General features: G+C 36.8%; 1 protein-coding gene and 1 long non-coding RNA gene across 2 annotated transcripts in view; one reads left to right on the top strand and one right to left on the bottom strand.

Annotated features, from left to right (window-relative positions):
• The window catches only part of LOC111188312 (NACHT, LRR and PYD domains-containing protein 12-like), a 1,256,108-nt gene that overhangs the window by 281,666 nt on the left and 948,383 nt on the right, over positions 1-26,059 (bottom strand). The window contains exon 10 of the mRNA XM_049472985.1: positions 10,905-11,078. Within this exon, the coding sequence (XP_049328942.1) occupies positions 10,905-11,078 (174 nt within the window). The remainder of the gene's footprint in view (positions 1-10,904; positions 11,079-26,059) is intronic.
• LOC125789922 (uncharacterized) overlaps positions 1-26,059 on the top strand; it is a 286,929-nt gene that overhangs the window by 231,832 nt on the left and 29,038 nt on the right. The gene's annotated exons all lie outside the window — the stretch shown is intronic.

The following is a 26,059-nucleotide window of genomic DNA, read 5'->3' on the forward strand; positions in this document are numbered from 1 at the left end:
TAAAATGTCCCGCGATGAAGCCAAACCGACCCTAACCGAGCGGTTCCGCTACATACAATATTTTCCTTATTCTGGCTGAAGCGATTTTGTAGTTTATGTTGTAACTGAGTTATTTATAGGTGATAAAGACTATAGGTTTGATTATTTTAGGGGGATATCATGTTCCTTTTATGTGTATGAAGGCTTTTTGCATTCTTTATCCTGGTTGAAGCATTTTTATTTTGATCTGTTAAATTTGTTTACAAAAGAATAAGAAGACTCTGTTATAATTTAAAGTTATTTATATTGGTAATATGTATATACATTATAGGTTTATGTTTGACAGGGATGTCATGTTTTTATTTTGCTATATGCAGATAAAAGTGAACATTGATTTATTTAGAAATGTTTTATTATATTAAGTTTTATATAGTATTCTATAGTTTTTGTGAGAGGAGGCTTCAAAAACTTAAATTAAATTTTCAGACAGTAGCAGGTACAGATTTCCATTGCATTCCATTTATTCCTAGCAGTTTTTCTGAGGCCTTCAAAGTATTTATATCGATATCGATACCAACTTTATGTTGGTAATTTAAAGCAGTTTCTTAACCCTGATCTCTGCCCTAAAATTGTGTGTTTTCCACCAGATCCAATTGATCAGCTAATAAACAATCCTTTACTGAGTTTACCTGTTAAAATCCCTTAGCCCCTAATGGAGCCTAAATCAATCATTATGTATATCCAGCAGTGTATTAGACACATCATACCACCACTTACTTTATTAAAGTACCTTTAAAGCAGAGAAAGCTGTAGAATATGGAGAACAGTGGGAATATGCAGTAGAATATGCAGGAACAGGGTTAAGAAACACTGATCTAAACTGACTTCTGTTCATTTGTAGTTTACAGTAACACCACAGCAAGACCACATGTCCTGACTTTTCACCTATAATTTTTTCTAACAACAGTAATGTAATGTGTTTAGGTTGTAAAGTCACTTTTACTTGGATGTAACTAATAATAAACAGAATACAAAAAAATGATTATTTGTGATTAAAATATGTTGTTCTAGGACACTATAGGCTGGGCTTTGGTTCATATTAGCAAATGTGCCCCCCCCCCCCATATCAAACCCGCTCCTACACCCTTGCTTTACATCATTTATAAACACAATACAAAATAAAATAGCATTTCTGTTTCAGTAAATTAGTGGATAACTCACCTTCACAGCGTGAACGAGTATTTAAAAATGTACTAAAACAATAAAACAGGTTTCTATCTAACCACAGCACAAAGACGGTACTGGTGCATGTTCACAATGACGGCCTGTACTGTTACACACCTTAAAACAAGAAGAATAGGACAAAATGATAGAAACACTTCATCACTTGGTGTCGAAATATCCTAAACATCAGAGGAGATACACACACACACACACTCACTCTTTCTGAACATTAGCAGGCAGTAGGAGTGTGTTTGTTTAGAGAAATCACCACACAGTCAGTCTGATGAAAATGTAAAGTTCAGAGTGACTTTTCTCTATGAGCAGTTTCTGCATTTCTAATACTGTGTGTGAGTGTGATTGTGGAGGTTTTCAGCATATTCTATAGAGAGTTGATGAAGCAATGGTTCAGCGATGGCTCGGGGGAACACTGTGCAGAGGACTGATGATCATTCTACACACCACCTCCACACACTGGTACAGACTGTGGGTAGTGGTTCTGATCACTACCCAGAATGGTGTGAGTATACGCAGCTTATTTTACTGAGAGGTGTGTAACTATAAGGAAATAAGAAACATTGAGCTGCGTTTTAATGGATGATTTTTACTCAGATTGCTGCGTAATAGTTAAAAGCAGGGGTGGATCTACTGGGGTGGTAAAGGGCAGCTGCCACCCTAAAAGGAAGCCTTGCCACCCCAGTTGGCAGCAACAAATAAACCACTTTCCACACGCCCCCTAGTGGCCAATCCGCCGGGGGAAATTGACTCGGCGGACATTTTGAAAAACTGTAGATAAATAAATATATATAGTTTTTGAAGTGAAATCACTCTGATATGATGGAGGACACTCGTGGCTGTGTGTGTGTGTAGTGGAGTGTGTGTGCAGGGGTGTGTGTGTGTGTGTGTAGTGGTGTGTGTGTAGTGGTGTGTGTGTGTAGTGGAGTGTGTGTGTAGTGGAGTGTGTGTGCCGGGGGTTTTGTGTGTGTGTGTGTAGTGGTGTGTGTGTGTGAGTGCAGTTGTTTGTGTGTGTTCAGTGGTGTGTGTGTGTGTGTGTGTGTGTGTGTGAAGGTGAGATGCTCTGTTTGTTGTATTTTGATGATCTTACTCCAGTTTCTCCAGTTTACAGTGTGGATTCTTCAGTCCAGCAGAGAGCAGCTTCACTCCTGAATCCTGCAGTTCATTATGACTCAGGTTCAGTTCTCTCAGAGTTGAGGAGTTTGAGCTGAGAACTGAGGCCAGATCTGCACAGCTTTTCTCTGATAGATTACACCCAGCCAGCCTGAGAGAGAAATGATAATCCATTAGAAACACTGACATATAAACACACACCCCTATTAGTATATATTTGAGATAATTATGCTTTATTCTATAATAGTTATACAATCCTTTTTAATTAAAATATATCTAGTAAATATATATATATTGTTTAGAACAGTTCATGTAAAAGTATTATACTATTATTTACTGAATTAAAATGAGTGAAGCTGAAGATGTTTTACATATTTAAGAAATGTTTAACATGTTTCCCTTCCTTTACTATAAACAATAATATGCACCTGAATACATATACATATCCTCCACACACAAAAACTAACTCTAATTTCTTTATCAATAAATTGGTTGGTCAGAAAATTTTCAGTGATTATTTCATCAATTATTAAAGCAAGACATGATCATTCATTTAGCTGAATCTCACACACTGCAGATTAAACTAACACTGAACTTAAATTCAGATAAACAGACATGCATGTACTTCTGATAAAGAGCTCAGAATAGAACACTTTCCCACAGAGAACATGCTGCTCAGTGTATTTCTCTTTATGAGGGTGAAATTAGAATAAGATTATTTAGTATTGTTAAGTGAGAGATCTATATTTATGTGCACATGGTCAGAGGTAGTTTTATTAGTTTAGGGTTTAAATGATTCTGTTGAACCACACTTCAAAAGCAATGTCTGATTTTCTTTTTTTTTACCCACCACCACCCCCCCTCTTCAGAGGACTATTAATACTTTAATGTTTATTCATTTATTTGTTTAATTTATATATACATATATACATTTAATATAGTTGGGGGGTTCAGGGTTGGAGAGAGTGAGATGCAGAAGGGGGTACAGGGGGAGAAAAAACAAACAAACAAAAACAAAAAAACAAAAACAAAAAAAAAACAAAGAAAAATTAAAATTAAGAAAGAAGTAGACATACATATATATACCAAAATATAGCTAAACAGAAAACAGAATAATGAGGTTATGTGGGATTTTAACGAATGATTTTGCTACAGTTTATCTTTTGTGGGATTATTGTGATTTACTGTAATGTTTGAATTAGATGTGTCCAAATTGGGTCTGAATCTGTGTTTTTGGTGGGTTCTGAGTGTCTAGAGAGAGATAGTCTGTTAGTAGATTTTTCCAGTGATTGATGTTAATGTTATTTTTTGTTTTCCAGTTTATGAGGATGATTTTCTTGGCGATGACTCGCGACATTAAGATTATTCTATTGTTTTGTGGTGTTGTGTTAGTGGTTGGTGTGTCTCCTAGTAGGCAGAGTGATGGTGTTGGGTGGATTTGGGTGGTGAGGGCATGAGATAGGAGGGTGATAACTTCTTTCCAGAACTGGTTAACGGGTGTGCAGTGCCACATAGCGTGGATATAATTATCAACTGTGTTTTGATTACAGTGTGTACAAATTGGTGAGTTTGTGAATCTCATTTTATACATTTTGTGTGTGCTGTAGTGAACTCGGTGGATAACTTTATACTGGATGAGTTGTAAATTAGTGTTTCTGATCATGTTGTGATTATTATTACACACCTGGACCCAGAAATCAGCATTAGGAGTTAATGATAAATCTTCTTCCCATTGTTTGCACGGTAAGCTAATAGTAAGATTCAATTGAGATATTATTTTATATATTTTGGATAATATTTTATTTGTTGTAGTAATGCTAAGAAATTTTGAAATTGGTGTAGGCAGGTCTAATGTGATTGGGGTGATTTTTGAACAGATGAGTGATCTTAACTGGTGGTATTGTAAAAATTGAGTTCTCAAAATGCCGTATTTCTGGGTTAATTGTGGTAGTGACATTAAGGTGGTATTGTGATACATGTGTTTGAGGTGTTTGATCCCCTTTTCGATTCAAGGTGGGTAGTTTAGTGTTTTTTATCAATGATAAAGTCCGGGTTGTTCCAGATGGGTGAATGACTGGTTGGTGTGAGTACAGAGTTTGTTATCTTGTGAAAATAATGGTGGAAGTTTGGTGCCTCTAGGCCACCATGTGATTTTGAGTTCTGTAACGTGGTGAGTTTGATTCTGGGTGGTTTATTTTTCCAGTAATATTCAGTTGTTGTGATATTTAGAGTTTGAAACCAGGAGGGTGGGGCTGAATGGGAATCATTGAAAATAAATAAATGATTTTTGGTAATACTGTCATTTTAATTGTAGCAATTCTGCCAGCAAGTGAAAGGGGAAGTGTTGTCCAACGGCGGAGATCATCACTTATTGTTTTAGTTAATGAGTTAAAATTGAGTTTGAACAACTCTGACAGCTGGGGGGAGACCCTCACACCCAGATATGTGAATTAGTGCACATGGGGGTGGGTAGTGTTTTCAGTTTAACATCAGGTTTATTTATGTTTATTTGGAGAATTGCAGATTTTGACCAATTGATTGAATACTCTGATATTTTTGAATAATTTCCGATTGTTTGGATTGTTTCTTTTATTGAAATAACTGTTTTTTGTAGAAATAGTAAGATATCACCTGCATATAGACTGATTTTATGTTGCATGTTGGGTGTTTGGGTTTCTTTAATGTTTGTGTTTTGACGTATTGCTGCTGCTAGCGGTTCTATGAAGATAGAGAATAGATAAGGGCAGAGGGAGCATCCTTGTCTAGTCCCCCGGTGTAGTGTGAAAGGTTGAGATATTACTCCATTTGGTGTTGACTGTGGTCTTAGGTGCAGTGTATAAAATCTGTATCCAATTAATAAATGATTCTCCAAACCCGAATTTGTGCAGTGTGGTGAATAAGAGTTTCCAGTTCACTCTATCAAAGGCTTTCTCTGCATCCAGGGTTACAACTGCTGTTGGTATGTTCTGGTGAGAGGTGTAATCTATTATGTTCACTAATCTGCACATATTGGTGGATGAATGTCGACCCTTGAGAAATCCAGTTTGATCAGGATGTATTAAATTATGGATTATTGTTTCTATTCTGTTATCTAGAGCCTTGCTGATTATTCTTGTATCTGTATTTATTAATGATAATGGTCTGTAGCTGGATGGTAGGGTAGGGTCTTTGTTTGGTTTAAGGTGAAGGGAGATGATTGCAGTATTCATGTTTGTTGGTAGTTTTGCATTTTGTTTAATTTCTGATATCATTCTGTAAAACAGTTGAGATAGGGATGACCAATAGTATTTATAAAACTCAGCAGGGAATCCGTCAGGTCCTGGTGCTTTATTGTTAGGAATGTGTTTTAGGGCTTTGTAGAATTCTTCTGGAGATAATGATATTTCAAGTGTATGTTTTTGGTTTTTGGTTAATTTAGGCAGTTTGAAGTGGTCCAGGAAGTTACTGATTTCATCTAAGTTGGTTTCATTGCCTGATGAATAAACATTTTTAAAAATCTTTAAAGGTGTCGTTAATTTCATCAGGAATCAGGTATCTTTTTATGGTTGGAAAAATATGTTTTTTCTTTCTTAAGCTTAATGAGATTTGCTAAATATTTTCAGTATGTATTCAGTGTTTGAATTCCATATCATTGAGACAGGTGCATGGTCACTTATTTTGATAGGGTGAATTTGTATATGTTCAATGTTTGAGAAAATTGAATTAATAATTAGAAAATAATCAATGTGTGAATATGATTTATGTACTGCTGAGTAAAATGTGAATTCTTTGGTTGTTGGATGATTTTGTCGCCACCCATCACCAAGACCAAAATCCTGCATGTACTGTTTTATTATTTCAGTGGAATTCCAGTTGCGTGTGTTCTGAGTATGAGCTGATCGGCCTAAAGATGAATCTATAACTGCATTAAAATCGCTTCCAATCATGATTGAATAGTTCGATAGTGAGGAAATTTGTGTAAAAAAGTCATGAAAAAATGAGGGATTGTCAATATTTGGTCTGTAGATGTTAGCAATGGTAAAAGTGTGGTTGTTAATGGTGATATTTATGATGATAAATCGTTCATCTGGGTCTGTGATTGTAGTTTTGTGTGTGAATGTGATTTTGTTATGTATTAAAATGGCTACACCTCTTTGTCTAGAGTTATAATTGGCTGTAAATATATGATTGTGTTCTACTGATTTCAGTTTATGTTGATCTGATTCTGTTAGGTGAGTTTCTTGTAGAAGGTATATATCTGCTTTTAAACGGCTGAGATGGAGGAGTATTTTAGTTTTTTTCTCTTGGGAGCCGATTCCATGTATGTTCCATGTAATACATTTTAATTGTTTCAGGTTGGAGTGTTGTTGGGTGTCAGATAGTTTGTAGATGATAGTGTGGTGATGTTCATGTTTCTGTTCAGGCAGATGTAATTTTATCTCAGGTAAGAGATAGAGAGAAAGATTAGTGTAGGCATGAACAGGGTAGTGCGGTGTTGTTTTCCTGTTTTATGCATAAAGAAAAGTGCAGTGTAGACGAGTGCGATGTAGTGATGGATAGTTATAAATACATATTCAGACAGTATTCTTATGTACATTATTTGTCTATATATTTGCATGTATATTTCTTATTAAAATATATGTAAGATAGATAGATATATCTAGATAGATAGACAGTTATTCAGTGTGGTGCGCAGTCAAGTAATCAGCTGTGGTGCGTCTCCATTAATGAGCACCCAACCGGCAACAGTACAGCCAGGGTGTGATTTCCTTATCTCTGTACAGCTGAACATCCACATAGAGTTTATCGATGGAGAGAACTGCCCTTTTTCTGTTTTGTATGAGCTGTTTTCTTACGGTGAGTAGTTTTTTACGTCTGTCAAGTATTTCTCGGTGGTGCTGGTTAATGTCGTAGTTTGTTCCTTTCAGTTCTCTTCCTTTGCTGAATATTGTTTGTGTTTATAGTGTTCCACTTTTGCTACAATGGGTCTGGGGTGTTTGTATTGTGAGTTTATTCCTCCCATGTGCTGCACGCGTTGAAAGGTTATGGTGTTGGGTGTTTCAGGTGGGTGGGTTTTTAAGTTTGGAGATTATGAACTCCGTGACCAGTTTTTCTGCGGTTTTGGGGATCCCGAAAAAAAACACAACATTGTCCCTCATACTTTGAGTTTGTAAGTTGAGTATTGTCCGTTTCATTTCCTTGTTTTCCTTGATAACAGATGAGAGTTGGTTTGTGATGGTGTTTATATTGTGCTGTAGCGTTTTGTTCTCCTTTGCCAGAGACGTGACCTGCTCCTGGCTGAACTCCAGGCTTTCACGCAGCACCTGGAACTCTTTATGCAGGAGCTCCACTAGTGAGATCCTCGTATCCAGAGTAGTGAGCTTGGAGTCGATGGAGATGAGGATTTCACGAACCTCTGTGTGGGACGGGGACTCCTGTCCCTCCGAGTCTCCAGGTGAGCTGGGAGGACGTGGTCTTTTAGAGGTAGGAGTTGACCTCATTTTTTCTTTTTTGTCCGAGCTCATGCTGCAGAACAGGTGGTAGTACTCCTTAATGAGTTCTTCTAGCACTTACAGGTTTTGGTTTTGTGTTTGTTTGTTGTTTATTTGAAGAGAAAAAAAGTATACGTATTCTGAAGCTTCCAATGTTTGTTTTGGTTAGTCACTGTGGGCCGCCATCTTGCTGATCACACTCTGTCTTGTGAGAGGGTAGCGTTACAGCGTCATCAGCCTGTCTCTGAATAATCTAATGTCTGATTTTCATTAGGTTTAGTATTTTTACGTTTATTGCTTTTTCAGTTTAAAGATATACAGTTGTAAGAAAAAGTTTGTGAACCTTTTGGGATTATACTGGGATTTCTGAATAAATTGGTCATTAAATGTGTTCTGATCTTCATCTAAGTCACAACAATTGACAAACACACTCTGCTTAAACTAATACCACACAAAAAATATGTTTGCATGGTTTTATTGAACACAACATGTTAACATTCACAGTGAGGGTAGAAAAACTATGTGAACCTTTGGATTTAATAACTGGTTGATCCTCCTTTGGCAGCAAAAACCTCAACCAATCGTTTCCTGTAGCTGCTGATCAGACCTGCAGAACAGTCAGGAGGAATTCTGGATCATTCCTCTTCACTAAACTGTTTCAGTTCAGCTGTAATATTCTTGGGATATCTGGTGTGAATCTCTCTCTTGAGGTCATGATGCCACAGCATCTCTATTGGGTTGAGGTCAGGACTCTCCAGAAGGCGTATTTTCTTCTGTTGAAGCCGTTCGATTGTTGATTTGTTTCTATGTTTTGGGTCGCTGTCCTGTTGCATCATCCATCCTCTGTTGAGGTTCAGTTGGCGGACAGATGTTCTTAAGTTTTCCTGCAAAATGTCTTGGTAAACTGGGGAAATGCTGTGCCTTTTTTCTCCATACATAACATTGTGTGTTCCTTCCAAACAACTCAAATTTGTTTAATCTGTCCACAGTATATTAAGCCAGTACTGCTGTGGAGCATCCAGGTGCTCTTTTGCAAAGTTCAAATATGCAGCAATGTTTTTTCGTAGCTTCCTCCGTGGTTTCCTCCCATGAACTCCATTCTTGTTTAATGTTTTCCTCATTCTTGAGGAATTCTTGAACGTAGGTCTTCTGAGAGCTCTTTTGTGTGAGGCATGATTTACATCAAGTAATGCTTCTTAACAACAGCAAACTCAAAACTGGTGTGTTTTTATAGGGCAGGGCAGCTTTAACCAACACATCCAATCTCATCACATCCTGCCTCCAATTAGCTCTTAGAAAAGTCATTAGCCTAGGGGTTCACATACTTTTCCCCTCTCACTGTGAATGTTAACATGTTCTGCTCAATAAAACCATGCAAACATATCATTTTTGTGTGGTATTAGTTTAAGCAGACTGTGTTTGTTTATTGTTGTGACTTAGATGAAGATCAGAACACATTCAACGACCAATTTATGCAGAAATCTAAGTAATCCCAAAGGGTTCATATACTGTTTGTTGCAACTGTATCAACATTGTGACTGTATGAATTGCAACTACTGTGTTTTTATCTTATTTTAACTGAAGTGTACCAACGATTTTGTTCCAGTGTGCACATATTTAAGTTTACCTTTACTGTAACTAAGAAAACTTCTCTTTGAATAAAAATTCTCACAGTTTCACTGTTAATAGAGTGGTTATCTCATGGCTACATCTTCAAAACCTTTTAGTTTTGCAACTTTTAAAAATATTTTTCTCAATATTTTATTGGATGGGGATGATCAATAAATATTATAAACATTACAGCTAAAAAACTTAGGAGGAAAAGAAGCAGGATCGTAAAGTAACCTCTCTCATTAGAAATAAATAAAACAGAAATGGGAGAAGAAAAGTGTAGAAAAAAAATAAAAGTGTACAGGCAACCATAACATTTTCTGCTAATTCTTTATCTTTTTGTCCCAGAATTGAGTCAAAATGTGTCAAAAATTTAAAAAGAATTCTATTGAATTCCTTGGCCCAGAATTGTATGGAAAAGTGTGCTCATTTGACTGTATAGGTTTTTACTGAAGGAGCTATGCCAATTTCTTTATATTTTTTTAGGTTCGGATTTGGGATAGGTGTAGTAAAGGGTTAAAAATAAGCTGCACAGGACATTTTTTGTCCTGTTACCTGTCATTATCTTAAAATAGACACTTCAAAAATTAAGAAAAATATCAAGATGTTTTTATCCAGTGCACAGGATTTTAGTATAATGTGAAAACAAACATGCGACCTTAACATTTTCTGTTATTTTTTTTAATCTCTTTGTCCCAGAATTGAGTCAAAATGTGTCAAAAACTTAAAAATAACCATTCTATTGAATTCCTTGGCCCAGAATTGTATGGAAAGGTATGCTCATTTGTCTGTCTAACTTAAGGAGATATGCCAATTTATTAATTATTTTTCAGGTTTGGCATTAGGATAGATGTAGTAAAAAGTTAAAAATAAGCCCCACGGGACATTTTTTGTCCTGTTACCTGTCAGTAGACACTTTAAGGACTAAGAAAAATCTCAGGATGTTTTTATTTAGTGTTCAGGAATTTAGTATAACGTGAAAACGTACAGGCAAATTAACATTTTCTGCAAATTTTTTTTATTTTTTCCCAGAATTAAGTCAAAATGTGTAAAAAACGTAAAAAATAACCACTCCATTAAATTCCTTGGTCCAGAATTGTATGGAAAAGTGTGCTCATTTGTCTGTATAGGTTGTTAACTCAAGGAGCTATGCCATTTTCTTCATTATTTTTTTCTGGTTCGGAATTAGCATAGATGCATTAAAGGGTTAAAAATAAATGTCATGGGACATTATTTCATCCTGTTACCTGTCAGAATCTTAAAATAGACACTTTAAAGATTAAGAAAAAACAGGTGGCGAAAAAAAATCCACTATGTGCTCGTGGACCCTGTTTCCATCTAGACTAATAGTCAGAGCACACCTGCTTAATATAATTTGCATAAGAGATCATGTTTGTGTGTGTTAGTGTGTGTGTGTGTGTGTGTGTTTGTGTGTGTGTGTGTGTGTGTGTGTGAAGGTGAGATGCTCTGTTTGTTGTATTTTGATGATCTTACCCCAGTGTCTCCAGTTTACAGTGTGGATTCTTCAGTCCAGCAGAGAGCAGCTTCACTCCTGAATCCTGCAGTTCATTATGACTCAGGTTCAGTTTTCTCAGAGTTGAGGAGTTTGAGCTGAGAACTGAGGCCAGATCTGCACAGCTTTTATCTGATAGATTACACCAACCCAGCCTGAGAGAGAAATGATAATCCATTAGAAACACTGACATATAAACACACACACCCCTTAGGAAGAGGTGTAAACATATATATTATTTATCTATTACCTATCTAATATATCTATGAAATATATCTATTGTTTACAATAGTTTATGTAGAAATTTTATACGATTATTGAGTGAATTAAAGTAAGTAAAGCTGAAGATTATTTACTTATTTAAGAAAGGTTTGAAATGCCTCTCACATGCATACATTTACATATCCTCCACACACAAACTAACTCCAATTTTTTTATCAATAAATTGGTTAACATATTTTTCAGAGATTATTTCAGCAATTATTAAAGCACGACATGATTTAGCTGAGTCTCACACACTGCAGATTAAACTAACACTGAACTTTAATTCAGATAAACAGACATGCATGTACTTCTGATAAAGAGCTCAGAATAGAACACTTTTCCACAGAGAACATGCTGCTCAGTGTATTTCTCTTTATGAGGGTGAAATTAGAATAAGATTATTTAGTATTGTTTTAAATGATTCTGTTGAACCACACTTCAAAAACAATGTCTGGTATTCATTTGTTTCATTTGTATATAACTATATTCATTTAATATAGATGGGGGGTTCAGGTTTGGAGGAAGTGAGATGCAGAATGGGTTACAGGGGGAGAAAAAACAAACAAACAAACAAAAAAACAAAAACAAAAAAAAGAAAAATTTTAATTAAGAAAGAAATAGACATATATATACCAAAATATAGCTAAACAGAAAACAGAATCATGAAGTTATGTGCGATTTTAACTGCTAGTTGTCAGGATTTAGACCCAGGCAGAGAGACGAGGAGGCGGACGTAATCAAAGGTAAGGTGAGAATTTATTAAACAAAGAGACAAGTAAACACGTAACAACAAAATAACTAAACAAACGAGGGAGGCTAGAGAACATAAAACTAAACAAACGCTGGAAAATAAACTAGGAATAAACAAGAGAGAGAGACTAATGATAAATAAACAAATAAACAAGTAAACAAGAAACAAAGAAAAACAAGAAACAGAGGCGAGCTAAAACTAACAAACAAACAAGAGATACTAAAGATAAACAAACGGGGAGACTATAAAACTAGGCAGGATAAACTAAAACAGGGCAAGGGAATAAACTAGGGAAAACACAGGGAACTAGAAAATAACAGAATAAACAGGAAGATAAATATATACTACAAACAAATAGGGAGGCTGAAAAAAACAAACGAGGAAAACAATAAGGAACTAAACTAGATAGATAATAACTAACAAACAAAGCGGGAGTAGATAAACAAAGAAATAAACTAATAACTAAAGCTAGACAGGGCAAGGATAATTACAAGGAATTAACTAAGATAGACACGGAGAGAAACACTGAGAGAAACACTGAGAGAAACACTGAGAGAAACACTGAGAGAAACACTGAGAGAAACACTGAGAGAAACACTGAGAGAAACACTGAGAGAAACACTGAGAGAAACACTGAGAACACGGGAAGACAAACGACTGGAGACAGTGCAAAGACCGACGGCCACAAAGTGGTAGACGAGGGCTATATAAGGAAACACGAAACACTAGAATTAGAAACACCTGGGGAAGGGGCGGAGCTACAAATGAGACATGAGGTAATGGAAAATCACAGGCAGAACACAGGGGCACGGGTCACGTGGGACAACACAGGCACGAGGACAGACAGGAAACAGGGCCAGGCGTGACACTAGTTTTGCTACGTTTTATCTTGCGTTGGATTATTATGTGATTTAATGTAATGTTTGAATTAGATGTGTCTAAATTGGGTCTGAATCTGTGTTTTTGGTGGGTTCTGAGTGTCTGAGAGAGATAGTCTGTTAGTAGATTTTTCCAGTGATTGATGTTAATGTTATTTTTGTTTTCCAGTTTATGAGGATGATTTTCTTGGCGATGACTCGCGACATTAAGATTATTCTATTGTTTTGTGGTGTTGTGTTAGTGGTTGGTGTGTCTCCTAGTAGGCAGAGTGATGGTGTTGGGTGGATTTGGGTGGTGAGGGCATGAGATAGGAGGGTGATAACTTCTTTCCAGAACTGGTTAACGGGTGTGCAGTGCCACATAGCGTGGATATAATTATCAACTGTGTTTTGATTGCAGTGTGTACAAATTGGTGAGTTTGTGAATCCCATTTTATACATTTTGTGTGTGGTGTAGTGAACTCTGTGAATAACTTTATACTGGATGAGTTGTAAATTAGTGTTTTTGATCATGTTGTGATTATTATTACACACCTGGACCCAGAAATCAGCATTAGGAGTTAATGATAAATCTTCTTCCCATTGTTTGCACTGTAAGCTAATAGTAAGATTCAATTGAGATATTATTTTATATATTTTGGATAATATTTTATTTGTTGTAGTATTGCTAAGAAATTCTGAAATTGGTGTAGGCAGGTCTAATGTGATTGGGTGATTTTTGAACAGATGATTGATCTTAACTGAGGGTATTGTAAAAATTGAGTTCTCCCAATGCCGTATTTCTGGGTTAATTGTGGTAGTGACATTAAGGTGGTATTGTGATACATGTGTTTGAGGTATTTGATCCCCTTTTCGATTCAAGGTGGGTAGTTTAGTGTTTTTTATCAAAGATAAAGTCCGGGTTGTTCCAGATGGGTGAATGTCTGGTTGGTGTGAGTACAGAGTTTGTTATCTTGTGAAAATAATGGTGGAAGTTTGGTGCCTCTAGGCCGCCATGTGAATTAGTGCACATGGGGGTGGGTAGTGTTTTCAGTTTAACATCAGGTTTATTTATGTTTATTTGGAGAATTGCAGATTTTGACCAATTGATTGAATACTCTGATATTTTTGAATAATTTCCGATTGTTTGGATTGTTTCTTTTATTGAAATAACTGTTTTTTGTAGAAATAGTAAGATATCACCTGCATATAGACTGATTTTATGTTGCATGTTGGGTGTTTGGGTTTCTTTAATGTTTGTGTTTTGACGTATTGCTGCTGCTAGCGGTTCTATGAAGATAGAGATTAGATAAGGAGAGAGTGAGCATCCTTGTCTAGTCCCCCGGTGTAGTGTGAAAGGTTGAGATATTACTCCATTGGTGTTGACTGTGGTCTTAGGTGCAGTGTATAAAATCTGTATCCAATTAATAAATGATTCTCCAAACCTGAGTTTGTGCAGTGTGGTGAATAAGAGTTTCCAGTTCACTCTATCAAAGGCTTTCTCTGCATCCAGGGTTACAACTGCTGTTGGTATGTTCTGGTGAGAGGTGTAATCTATTATGTTCACTAATCTGCACATATTGGTGGATGAATGTAGACCCTTGAGAAATCCAGTTTAATCAGGATGTATTAAATTATGTATTAAAGCTAAATATTTCCCAGATTTATTTGAGTATTCAGTGTTTTCATGTCTCAATCTTTGTAATAAGAATTTAGTTTTCTTGTTTTTTAATTAATTTAGATCATATCTTAGCCAAAGTTCTTTTTGCTTTTCTTCAGATATACTTATTCTACTTATATTCTTTAATTTTTTATTCTAACTTTACCTCATGTTCTGTTTCTTTCTTCTGTTTAAATGTGGCATATGATATTATTTTTCCTCTTAGAACCGCTTTGTCAGTCTCCCATAAAAGTGTTGGTGATGTGTCTGGAGAATCATTTATTTCTAGGAACGATACCCACTCTCTTTTTATATAGCTGTCAAATTCTTGATCGTTAAGTAGTGATGTGTTAAAGTGCCATCTAAAGGTCTGTTTATGTTGTTGGTTTGAATTCCATATCATTGAGACAGGTGCATGGTCACTTATTGTGATAGGGTGAATTTATATATGTACAATGTTTGAGAAAATTGAATTAATAATTAGTAAATAATCAACGCGTGAATATGATTTATGTACTGCTGAGTAAAATATGAATTATTTGGTTGTTGGATGATTTTGTCGCCACCCATCACCAAGACCAAAATCCTGCATGTACTGTTTTATTATTTCAGTGGAATTCCAGTTGCGTGTGTTCTGAGTATGAGCTGATTGGTCTAAAGATGAATCTATAACTGCATTAAAATCGCTTCCAATCATGATTGAATAGTTCGATAGTGAGGAAATGTGTGTAAAAAAAGTCATGAAAAAATGAGGGATTGTCAATATTTGGTCTGTAGATGTTAGCAATGGTAAAAGTGTGGTTGTTAATGGTGATATTTATGATGATAAATCGTTCATCTGGGTCTGTGATTGTAGTATTGTGTGTGAATGTGATTTTGTTATGTATTAAATTGGCTACACCTCTTTGTCTAGAGTTATAATTGGCTGTAAATATATGATTGTGTTCTACTGATTTCAGTTTATGTTGATCTGATTCTGTTAGGTGAGTTTCTTGTAGAAGGTATATATCTGCTTTTAAACGGCTGAGATGGAGGAGTATTTTAGTTTTTTTCTCTTGGGAGCCGATTCCATGTATGTTCCATGTAATACATTTTAATCATTGCAGGTTGGAGTGTTGTTGGGTGTCAGATAGTTTGTAGATGATAGTGTGGTGATGTTCATGTTTCTGTTCAGGCAGATGTAATTTTATCTCAGGTAAGAGATAGAGAGAAAGATTAGTGTAGGCATGAACAGGGTAGTGCGGTGTTGTTCTCCTGTTTTATGCATAAAGAAAAGTGCAGTGTAGACGAGTGCGATGTAGTGATGTATAGTTATAAATACATATTCAGACAGTATTCTTATGTAAATTATTTGTATATATATTTGCATGTATATTTCTTATTAAAGTATATGTCATTGTCTAGATAGATAGATAAATAGATAACTTTTATTCTTCTTTTCCTCCTTCTCTTTTCTTTCCCCTCTTCATTCCTTTAAGAGGTTACCGGCAATTAATTTTTGTTAGTTGGAGAAGAGAAAGCTGGTAATCAGCGTGGTGCTCAGTCAGGTAATCAGCTGTAGTGCGTCTCCATTAATGAGCACCCAACCGGCATCAGTACAGCCAGGGTGTGATTTCCTTATCTCTGTACAGCTGAACATCCACATAGAGTTTATCGATGGAGAGAACTGCCCTTTTTACATTTTGTATGAGCTGTTTTCTTACGGTGAGAAGTTTTTTCCGTCTGTTGAGTATTTCTCGGGGGTACTGGTCGTTAATGCTGTAAATTGTTTTTTTTTTCCCAGTTCTTCCTTTGCTGAATATTGTTTGTGTTTATATTGTTCCACTTTTGCTACAATGGGTCTGGGGTGTTTGTATTGTGAGTTTATTCCTCCCATGTGCTGCACGCGGTGAAAGGTTATGGTGTTGGGTGTTTCAGGTGGGGTTTTTTTTTAGTTTGGAGATTATGAACTCCGTGAACAGTTTTTCCAGGTTTTCAGGGATCCTGGAAAACACAACATTGTCCCTCATACTGTGGGCTTGTAAGTCGAGTATTGTCTGTTTCATTTCCTTGATAACAGATGAGAGTTGGTTTGTGAAGGTGTTTATATTGTGCTGTAGTGTTGTGTTCTCCTTTGCCAGAGACGTGACCTGCTCCTGGCTGAACTCCAGGCTTTCACGCAGCACCTGGAACTCTTTATGCAGGATCTCCACTAGTGAGATCCTCGTATCCAGAGTAGTGAGCTTGGAGTCGATGGAGATGAGGATTTCACGAACCTCTGTGTGGGACGGGGGCTCCTGTCCCTCCGAGTCTCCAGGTGAGCTGGGAGGACGTGGTCTTTTAGAGGTAGGAGTTGACATTTGTTTTTTTATTATAAGTCACAACAATAGACAAACACATTTTGCTTGAACTAACACTACACAAAAAAGTATATGTTTGGATGGTTTTATTGAACACAACATGTTAACATTAACAGTGCAGGGTCGGAAAATAGAATAAAGCATGACTGATTCAAACATGATTAAAACAAATAGAAGTAACATTTAAAAACATGTAAAAGAACAACAAGGAATTGGAAATAAAAAATAAAATAAGAATAAAGCATGAATAAAACATGATACAAAAGTGCCAGAATAAAAATGGGCGGAGCTGCAGTGTTTTAAGCTAAGCTGAAGGCCTGATCAAACATGTAGGTTTTCAGTCTGGATTTAAAAGTGTTTAGTGTTGGTGCTCTTCTAATGCTCTCTGTTAACTGGTTCCATTTAAGAGCAGCGTAGTAGCTAAACGCTGCCTCTCCATGTTTAGTTTTTACTTTAGGCAGCTCTAACTGAGCAGTTCCTGATGATCTGAGAGTTCTGCTCGGCTCATACTGCTGGAGAACATCAGAAAAATATGCTGGTCCTGCACCATTAAGACATTTATAGACCAGTAACAGAACCTTAAAGTCATTTATGTAACATACTGGTATCCAGAGTAGGGATTTAAGGATGGGGGTGATGTGCTCCCTTCTTTTACTCCTAGTCAGAACTCTGGCTGCTGCATTCTGAATCAGCTGAAGTGTTTGATGGTCTTTTTTGGGAGTCCAGTTAGGAGTCCATTACAGTAATCAATCCTACTAGAAATAAAGGCATGGATGAGTTTCTCCAGGTCTGCTGTAGACAGAAAATCTCTGATCTTATTTATGTTCTTGAGGTGATAAAATGCTGATTTGGTGACGGCTTTGACATGACTGTTAAAAGTGAGATCAGAGTCCATTTGTACACCAAGATCACGCACTAGTTCTTTAGATTTTAGGTTTTTTGAATCCAGATAGGCAGCTAGTCTGTGCCTCTCATTACTATTCCCAAATAAAATAATCTCTGTTTTATCTTTATTCAACTGCAGAAAGTTCTGTCCCATCCATTTATTTATCTGCTCAAGGCATTTACACAGTGAGTCAATGGGACCATAGTTGTTTGGGCAGAGGACCATGTAGATCTGAGTGTCATCTGCATAGCTGTGGTAAGATATCCCATAGTCACGCATGATTTCACCCAGAGGAATCATATATAAATTAAATAAGAGTGGCCCAAGAATTGAACCCTGGGGTACACCACAGGTCTCTGGCACAGTCTCACAGAAACATTATTTTCCATTTCCACAAAGTATTTCCATGAAGGTATGAACTAAACCATTTTAGGACAGTTCCAGAAAGTCCAACCCGGTTCTCAAGTCTATCTATGAGAATGTTGTGGTCAATGGTGTCAAAATCAGCACTGAGATCAAGCAGTAGTAGAATAGACATTTTTCCTGAGTCTGTATTTAAGCGAAGGTCATTGATAACCTTAATTAGCACAGTCTCAGTACTATGATTGGGCCGGAAACCTGACTGAAATTGGTCTAGACAGTTATTTATGGACAGAAAGTGCATAACTTGCTTGAATACATTTTTTTTAGAGATTGGCCTGTAATAGTTTAATAAGTTTGTATCTAAATTTTTCTTTTTTAAGAGAGGCTTCACAACGGCTGTTTTTAATGCATTTGGAAAAACACCCAACATGAGTGAGGTACTTACTATTTGAAGAATGTCTGCTGATATTGGGTAAAAGACATTCTTAAAAAACTTGGTTGGTAATGTATCAAGACTGCAAGTGGATGATTTGAGGTCACTCACTGTATCAATTAAAACGTCTTCATTAATAGTGCTAAATTGGGACATTTTGACTATGATGCTTTTGCATGGTTTTGGAGAGCACATGGGCTCATCGGTGGATATAGGTGTACTGATGGCTTGTCTGATATTGTGTATTTTAGTATTAACATTTTTTTTGCAAACTCATTACATCTCTCAGTTGAAACTAGCTCAGAGGTCATATATGTAGGTGAGTTAGTTAGTCTGTCAACCACAGTGAAAAGAACTTTGCTATTGTTAATATTATTGTTAATAATGCTGGAGAAGTAGGATTGTCTAGATGTGCACATTATTTTATTGTAATCACGCAGTCTATCTTTAAAAATTTCTTTGTGAATGTGAAGCTTGGTTTTTCGCCATCAGCGCTCAGCCTTTCTGCATTCTCTCTTTTGGAGCTGAACTGCAGCATCATTTCTCCATGGAGCTTTCTGCTTGCATGGCATGGTTTTAACTCTAACTGGTGCAATCTCATCTAAAACTCTAGCAGTTTTTGAGTTAAAACTATCCAGCAGAGTATCTACAGAGTCTGATGGTTTGCATGGTGCAGAGCACACCCTGCTCACAAAAAGTTCAGCTGTCATGTCATTTATCTGCCTTTTCTTGTGCCTAATCTTTCTGGCTTCACTGAATTCAGCGCGAGGCTACAAACAATATAAAACTCAGTTCAGTTAAATAAAAACAAGTAAGGACCTGTAAGTTCATCAAATATTGTCAAATATAAAGGAGAGGTTGAGGTTTTGATGAGCTGTTTTCATGATTTGAAACTGAAACTAACTGGAACTTTTATTATTCTGCGCAGAAAGCCTGTGATTGTGTTTAATGAGTTTATATTTTATATTATTTATTTTTTATTCATTTTAATTATTTTAATTATTTTATTAATCAAATTATATATATATATATATATATATATATATATATATATATATATATATATATATATATATATATATATATATATATTCCCCATGATTCCCATGTTCTTAGTTTATTGAAATAAATTTGATAATCTCTTATCATTCTTATCATTTTACTTTACTTTCACTGCTATTATTATTTTTTTCATAAGATATAAATTCTTTACTTTTTATGTCAATTTTTATGATGTTTTTAAAATGTCCTATTTTTCCTTTTTTACGTATATATTTTATTCGTCTATAGTAAATGTCAGTTTTTATTTCTATTTTTAAAAATATTTTTAATCCCTTTTAAACTGTCAATGAGGGTCCCCCTCCGGTGTAAATAATCGATTGCTTGATTAATATTCAGTGTTGCAAACCCAGTTTTTATATAAACAATAAACAGAAGTCAGCGTGCAGCTGTGTCTTAAAGGGGATGGATACAGACACACTGATTGGTTTATTTCACGTTACGCCCAAAACACACCCATGAATAATTAAGGGAATTAAAACACAGCCTTTTGCGCCGTTGGAGCTGTGCAACAATACCAAAGACACAGGACACGCCCCTAAATCTAGCTGTGCAAAGCGCAATTACCAAGTGTGCTATAGATCGTTAAAATAGGGCCCATAGAGTTCTCTGGCATAATTATCCTTGGGAATATCAATGTGAATGTTAAAATCACCAGCAATAATAAAATGATCAAATTCAGTAGAAATAACAGACAGCATATCTGTAAAATCATCAATAAAATCAGCATTGTACCTTGGAGGCCTGTAGACAATTACTAGTAATATTCTTGGTGCCCCTTTTAAAACTGCACCTAAATGTTCAAAAGATGTGGAATCTCCAAGTGGTAACTGCTTGCATTGGAATGTATCATTAAACAGCATAGCTACACCCCCACCTTTCTTGCCGGTACGTGAGACATTTAAAAAGTTAAAGTTTGGTGGAGCCGACTCAATTAATACACTTTCAGCACTACAAGAATTTAACCATGTCTCTGTTAAAAACAGAAAATCAAGCCCATAATTTGTAATAAAATCATTAATTAGATAAGACTTTTTAGTAAGAGATCTGATATTTAGCAGAGCTAATTTAATACCCTGTGCGTTTTGTTCCAAAGACTGTGGGTTACACTTTACATACTGCAAGTTGGATATATTCACATTATCTGACCTATACTCCCTGTTCTTTCTGCTTCTGATAAGAACTGGAATGGGGGAGATAACTGGCACACAGGGTCCGTACTTGTTTTGGAAACATGTACTGCTGACATCACCATTGTAGCAGCACGGACCCAAAAGATATCAGTTTGCTGGATTACTTGTGGCGGCCTCTTCCCTTATGGTGGAGGGAGGTGTGAGGGGCTCCTGCTGGTGAAGAAGTCGAGAGCGGAGCTGTCTGTCTGGTGGTTTAGGAGCTTGTCTCTTCTTTTTGGGTTGTGGAGGGGAGTTTGTTTAATACTTCATGTTTATGTTCACTTCATTTTGGTCCCCTTTTCTAACTCCTTGATTGGGGAGTGTAGTGGTGGTGAGGATGGGGGTTGCTGGGTCCGTGAGACAGTAGGTGACTGTGGAGGAGAAGTTGAGCTGATTTTCCGCTGTACCTGAGGACTCGCTGACAGAGAAAGTGTCAGCCTTGTCCCTGCAGATACCAGCTTCTCCATGGTTGCTGGGAAGTTCAGGTGGGGTGATGATGGGGTGGAGATGGAGGATGATGATGATGAGGTGGAGATGGAGGATGGTGTGGAGTGTTCATGCAGTTGCGGTGTTTCCGGCAGTTGATACAGCAGAACATGGCTCCCATCCATTAACTCCGCAGTCTCTGTGGAGGGAGGATGTTGTGTCTCTGTAGTGCAGACAGTGTCCTTGGGTGTTAAAGCTGACGTGTCTTCACCAGTGGGAACAGAGAAGTTGCACAGAGAAAAAAATGATGTTCTGTGACAGCAATTTGACTCCCCTCTTGTTGGTGTGCAGTCCATCTCTCCTGAAAAACTCTCTCTTCCCAAAAAACAGATTGAAATTGTCAATGAAGTTCAGTCCGTTTGACCTGCAGGTTTTCTGAAGCCAAATGTTTTAAAGCCAACAGCCAAGAGAACATATTGCAGCCCCTTGCAGGTAGAGGACCACTGATGAATGTCTGGATGTTGAACTTGCGCAGTGTGGTAAAAAAATCATTAAAGTCTCTTTTAACACCTCAGACTCCTCTTTCTTTGTATCGTTCTTTCCAACCTGTGCTATAATCTGTTTCACTGTTCTGTATTCAGACAGTAGTGCTGGAAGCTTCTCATTCAGTTCAGAAACTGTGATGTTTGGCTCACATCGAACGATGAGTTTCTGATTATTTTTCATGCCATGAACAGAGTCATCCCCCAAAACAAAAGTGTCTGCTGTGGCCACAGCCTGGAGCCCTGTGGCTCCCCTGGGGTGTTTTGAATGGCTGAATCTTCTGGTTCTTTCTGAATCATAATGGCTGGTATTTAAAAAGTCATTAAGGTCTTGCAGTGGCTCAAATCTGTTTTGCAAACTAAGTGACTGGAACTGATTTCCTCTGGCTCTGTGCTCTGATCTCCGAGCAATAGCTTTAGCATTAGCATTAGCCAGATGTGCTATGTTAGCAGGAGTGGAGGATACTACAGAGCTGTATGTGGCATGCCGTTTGGGTTTAGCTCCAATGCGAACCCATTGCTGGTTTTGCCCATATCTTTCAGCTGTACTCACATTACGGATGTCCACATGATCTGCTGGTCCAGTTCTGTTCATCTCCACTGCTCGCTGCTCCGTTAAAAACCTGTTGTCCGCTGGCAGCACTCCCACTCTCCGATGGTCCTCAAACAGCGCAGAAATGCCAGTCCTTAAACTCTGATAACAGTCATTCTTTGTAGAAGATTGTAGCAGTTCTGGCAGCACTGGTGCTCTGAACCCACAGAAGGAGGCATCTTGTAGATTTCTTCTTTAGCACTCTACAGAAACTTTTCTGATTCCTGTGCCTATGGCTCTACTATACTAAATGTCCAAAAGAAACTAGAAAAAAATAAAATAAGAAACAAAATATGGTAGTGCTAGTGCTAATCTAAATAATGAGCTCAGACACTGTAGCTCGAAAATGTCTGAAAATAAAGAAAAGTATGAAGGATAGCAGAGCTAAGCAGAGAAGCGTCTAAACGGCACAGAAGCAGGAAGCAAAAGAACTCATAGTCAGAGCTCGCCTCTTTAGGAGTATTTAAACACCCGCTAATTAAGTGTCAACACCCATAAAAGTGGGAATAAAAAGTAATTTTTTGTTGTTTTTCTAAAAGAATGTTGTATTTGCTAAGCTGAAAAAATTAGAAAGTATATGGTAAAACAATGTTTTCACAACAAAAACACAGCAGTATCCCATTCCCTACAAATTTATAGTTTTCAAGAGATCATGTGTGTGTGTGTGTGTGTGTGTGAAGGTGAGATGCTCTGTTTGTTGTATTTTGATGATCTTACCACAGTTTCTCCAGTTTACAGTGTGGATTCTTCAGTCCAGCAGAGAGCAGCTTCACTCCTGAATCCTGCAGTTTATTATCACCCAGGTTCAGTTCTCTCAGAGTTGAGGAGTTTGAGCTGAGAACTGAGGCCAGATCTGCACAGCTTTTATCTGATAGATTACACCAATTCAGCCTGAGAGAGAAATGATAATCCATTAGAAACACTGACATATAAACACAAACACACACCCCTTAGGAAGGAGGTGTATTAGTATATTTTTGAGATAATTATTATATTCTTTATTATGTATTATTATTATTCTTTTTCTTATTATTACTAGTCAGTGAATTAAAATAAGTGCAACTGTAGGTGTTGAAGTGACCTCTTTTCTTGCTTGATTACAAATAATAAATTTGCCTATGTATAATTAAAAAAAACAAATACGGATAAATCCTCCCTAACACACACACACACAAATTTGCAAATACTGATTTCTTTATATAGATAGATAGATAGGTGCTGTCTTACTTTCATGCAGCATAGCACATAGTCTCTTAGTCACTTACTGTTAAACTTCCTGATTTTCAACTCTAGTACACTGTCCAGCAGACTCATTGAAACTAGAAAAACTAATCAGTTGTTTAGAAAATTATTATTTTAGATGGTGTACCTCCCCTTAAACACAAAAAAGAGAGACAGAAAAAGCTCGCAATGTGGTACAATGATCAAACTCGTACCTTAAAGCAGTTAGTACAAAATTTATAATAATATCGATCAACTAAACTGAAAGTGTTTCATTCTGAGTGGAAAGACAGTCTTGTCAAATATAGAAAAGACCAGGCAGGTAATAAACCTCAGATTCCAGTCATTCACACCAACAAAAACACAGCAGTTCCCCTTTCCCTCCCAAACTATATTTTTCACTTTGTCTCCACTTCTCCACCTGGTATCTGGACTAGGGATGTCCCGATCCAGCTTTTTGAACGTCCGATCCGATACCGATTTTTTTTTGCACTTCCGATCCAATACCGATATCGGCGGATACCGATACCGGCCTATCCGAGCATGTATTAAAGTTTAAAGTTATTTAGCCAACTTACTTTGTTGTCAAACTCATGTTGAAAAGCGTTTTACTCTTGATAACAAGTAGCCAGCTGAATTAGGTTTGTTTGAATAATATACAATGGTTGGTAAGGAGAAACTGACCTGTTTATTTAGCAATTAATAAAATCAAAATAGACAAAATAATAAATAACAAACAGAAATGGCGACAGTAAACCAAGGCTTAAAAAGCCATAAGTGCAAATAATATTGTAAATTGTATTAAAAAAGCAAAACACACAAACTGAGTAGAAAATAGTCTATTAACAGCATCAGTACTCTTGACTGCTGTACTCATCAGTGCTCTTGAACAAGTGTAAACCAAAGCTTAAAAAAAATCAGTGCAAATAATGAAAACTATTTAAAAGCAAAATGCCTTCTACTCCCCAATCTCCTCCACACTTTGCTGCTCCATCCCATCTACACACTCCCTTCAATTCCAACTGTTTGCCCTGCCTGCAGTCCGAGCATGATGGGGAGATTCTTTTTTTTACAAAGACAAGCATTTCAGTATGCTCAGGTGTCAGCCTGCTCCTGTGTTAGTAATGTAACCATAATATAATAAATATTTTTTATAAGCAATTAAAGCTAAATTATCAAAATAAGCTACGTTTCACACAGTTTTACCTTTTAGTTGCATAAATAAGAAACATAACATGTTTCATAAACTTTATTTGCAAATAATTGTGAAATATACCCATACCCACTAGTTGAGATGTGATTCTACAATAAGCATAATGACACTAAAAACACAACAAGCAAACATCATAATGTTAAGAGAGAAACTTTATTAAATTCAAAGAAAAAACTCTTCATAAAGGGAGCTAACGCTGCCTCCAGCCGGTCTGACTGGAGTTCATCTTTCCCGGCCCGGGGAGATGCTATGCTCGTTTGCTGAAGGGGTTGCCGAAAAATGCGGACCGGATTTTATTCTCACTGGCAAAAACACAGCAAAAACTGGAATGGATTATCTAAATGAGTGCGCTGGAAAACCTGGATCGGACTGTGAAAAAAAACTGGATCAGGAGTCTGGATCGGCATTTTCTTGTGCCTTCCGATCCGATACCGATACGCATTTTTTGCAAATATCGGCGGCCTAATCTGGACCGAGCACACCTGCTTAATTTAATTTGCATAAGAGATCATGTTTGTGTGTGTGTGTGAAGGTGAGATGCTCTGTTTGTTGTATTTTGATGATCTTACCACAGTTTCTCCAGTTTACAGTGTGGATTCTTCAGTCCAGCAGAGAGCAGCTTCACTCCTGAATCCTGCAGATTATTATGACCCAGGTTCAGTTCTCTCAGAGTTGAGGAGTTTGAGCTGAGAACTGAGGCCAGATCTGCACAGCTTTTATCTGATAGATTACACCAATCCAGCCTGAGAGAGAAATGATAATCCATTAGAAACACTGACATATAAACACACACACCCCTTAGGAAGGAGGTGTATAAGTATATTTTATATACTATTATTTCTTTTCTTATTCTTATTACTCAGTGAACATTTTTTTCTTGCTTGATTACAAATTAAAAATCTGCCTATGTATAAAAAAACAAATATAGATAAAGTCCTCCCTAACAAACACACACACACACACACACACAGCTGCCTCTATCATTATTGTTTAGTAAATTTGCAAATTCTGATTTCTCTTAGTCACTTACTGTTAACCGTCAAATTCCGCATAGACTATAAAATTCTCCTGTTAACATATAAAGCCCTACACGGGCTCGCTCCTGAGTATTTACGAGATCTCATCTCCTATTATGAACCACCGTGATTAATTAGATCTCAGGGTGCTGGTTTCTTAGTAGTTCCTAAAATTCAGAGGAGCTCTGCAGGAGGAAGAGCTTTCTCTTATTGAGACGCAGTCTCAATCTTTAAGTCTAGACTGAAAACTTACTTGTTTAGTTTAACTTTTGTTAATTAATGTTTTTCACTTTAGATAAGGCTGCAGATCCAGGGGTTCATGGACAGAGGGAATTGTGGGTA

This window comes from Astyanax mexicanus, unplaced genomic scaffold (assembly GCF_023375975.1).
Source record: "Astyanax mexicanus isolate ESR-SI-001 unplaced genomic scaffold, AstMex3_surface scaffold_32, whole genome shotgun sequence".
NCBI classification, from domain to species: domain Eukaryota; kingdom Metazoa; phylum Chordata; class Actinopteri; order Characiformes; family Acestrorhamphidae; genus Astyanax; species Astyanax mexicanus.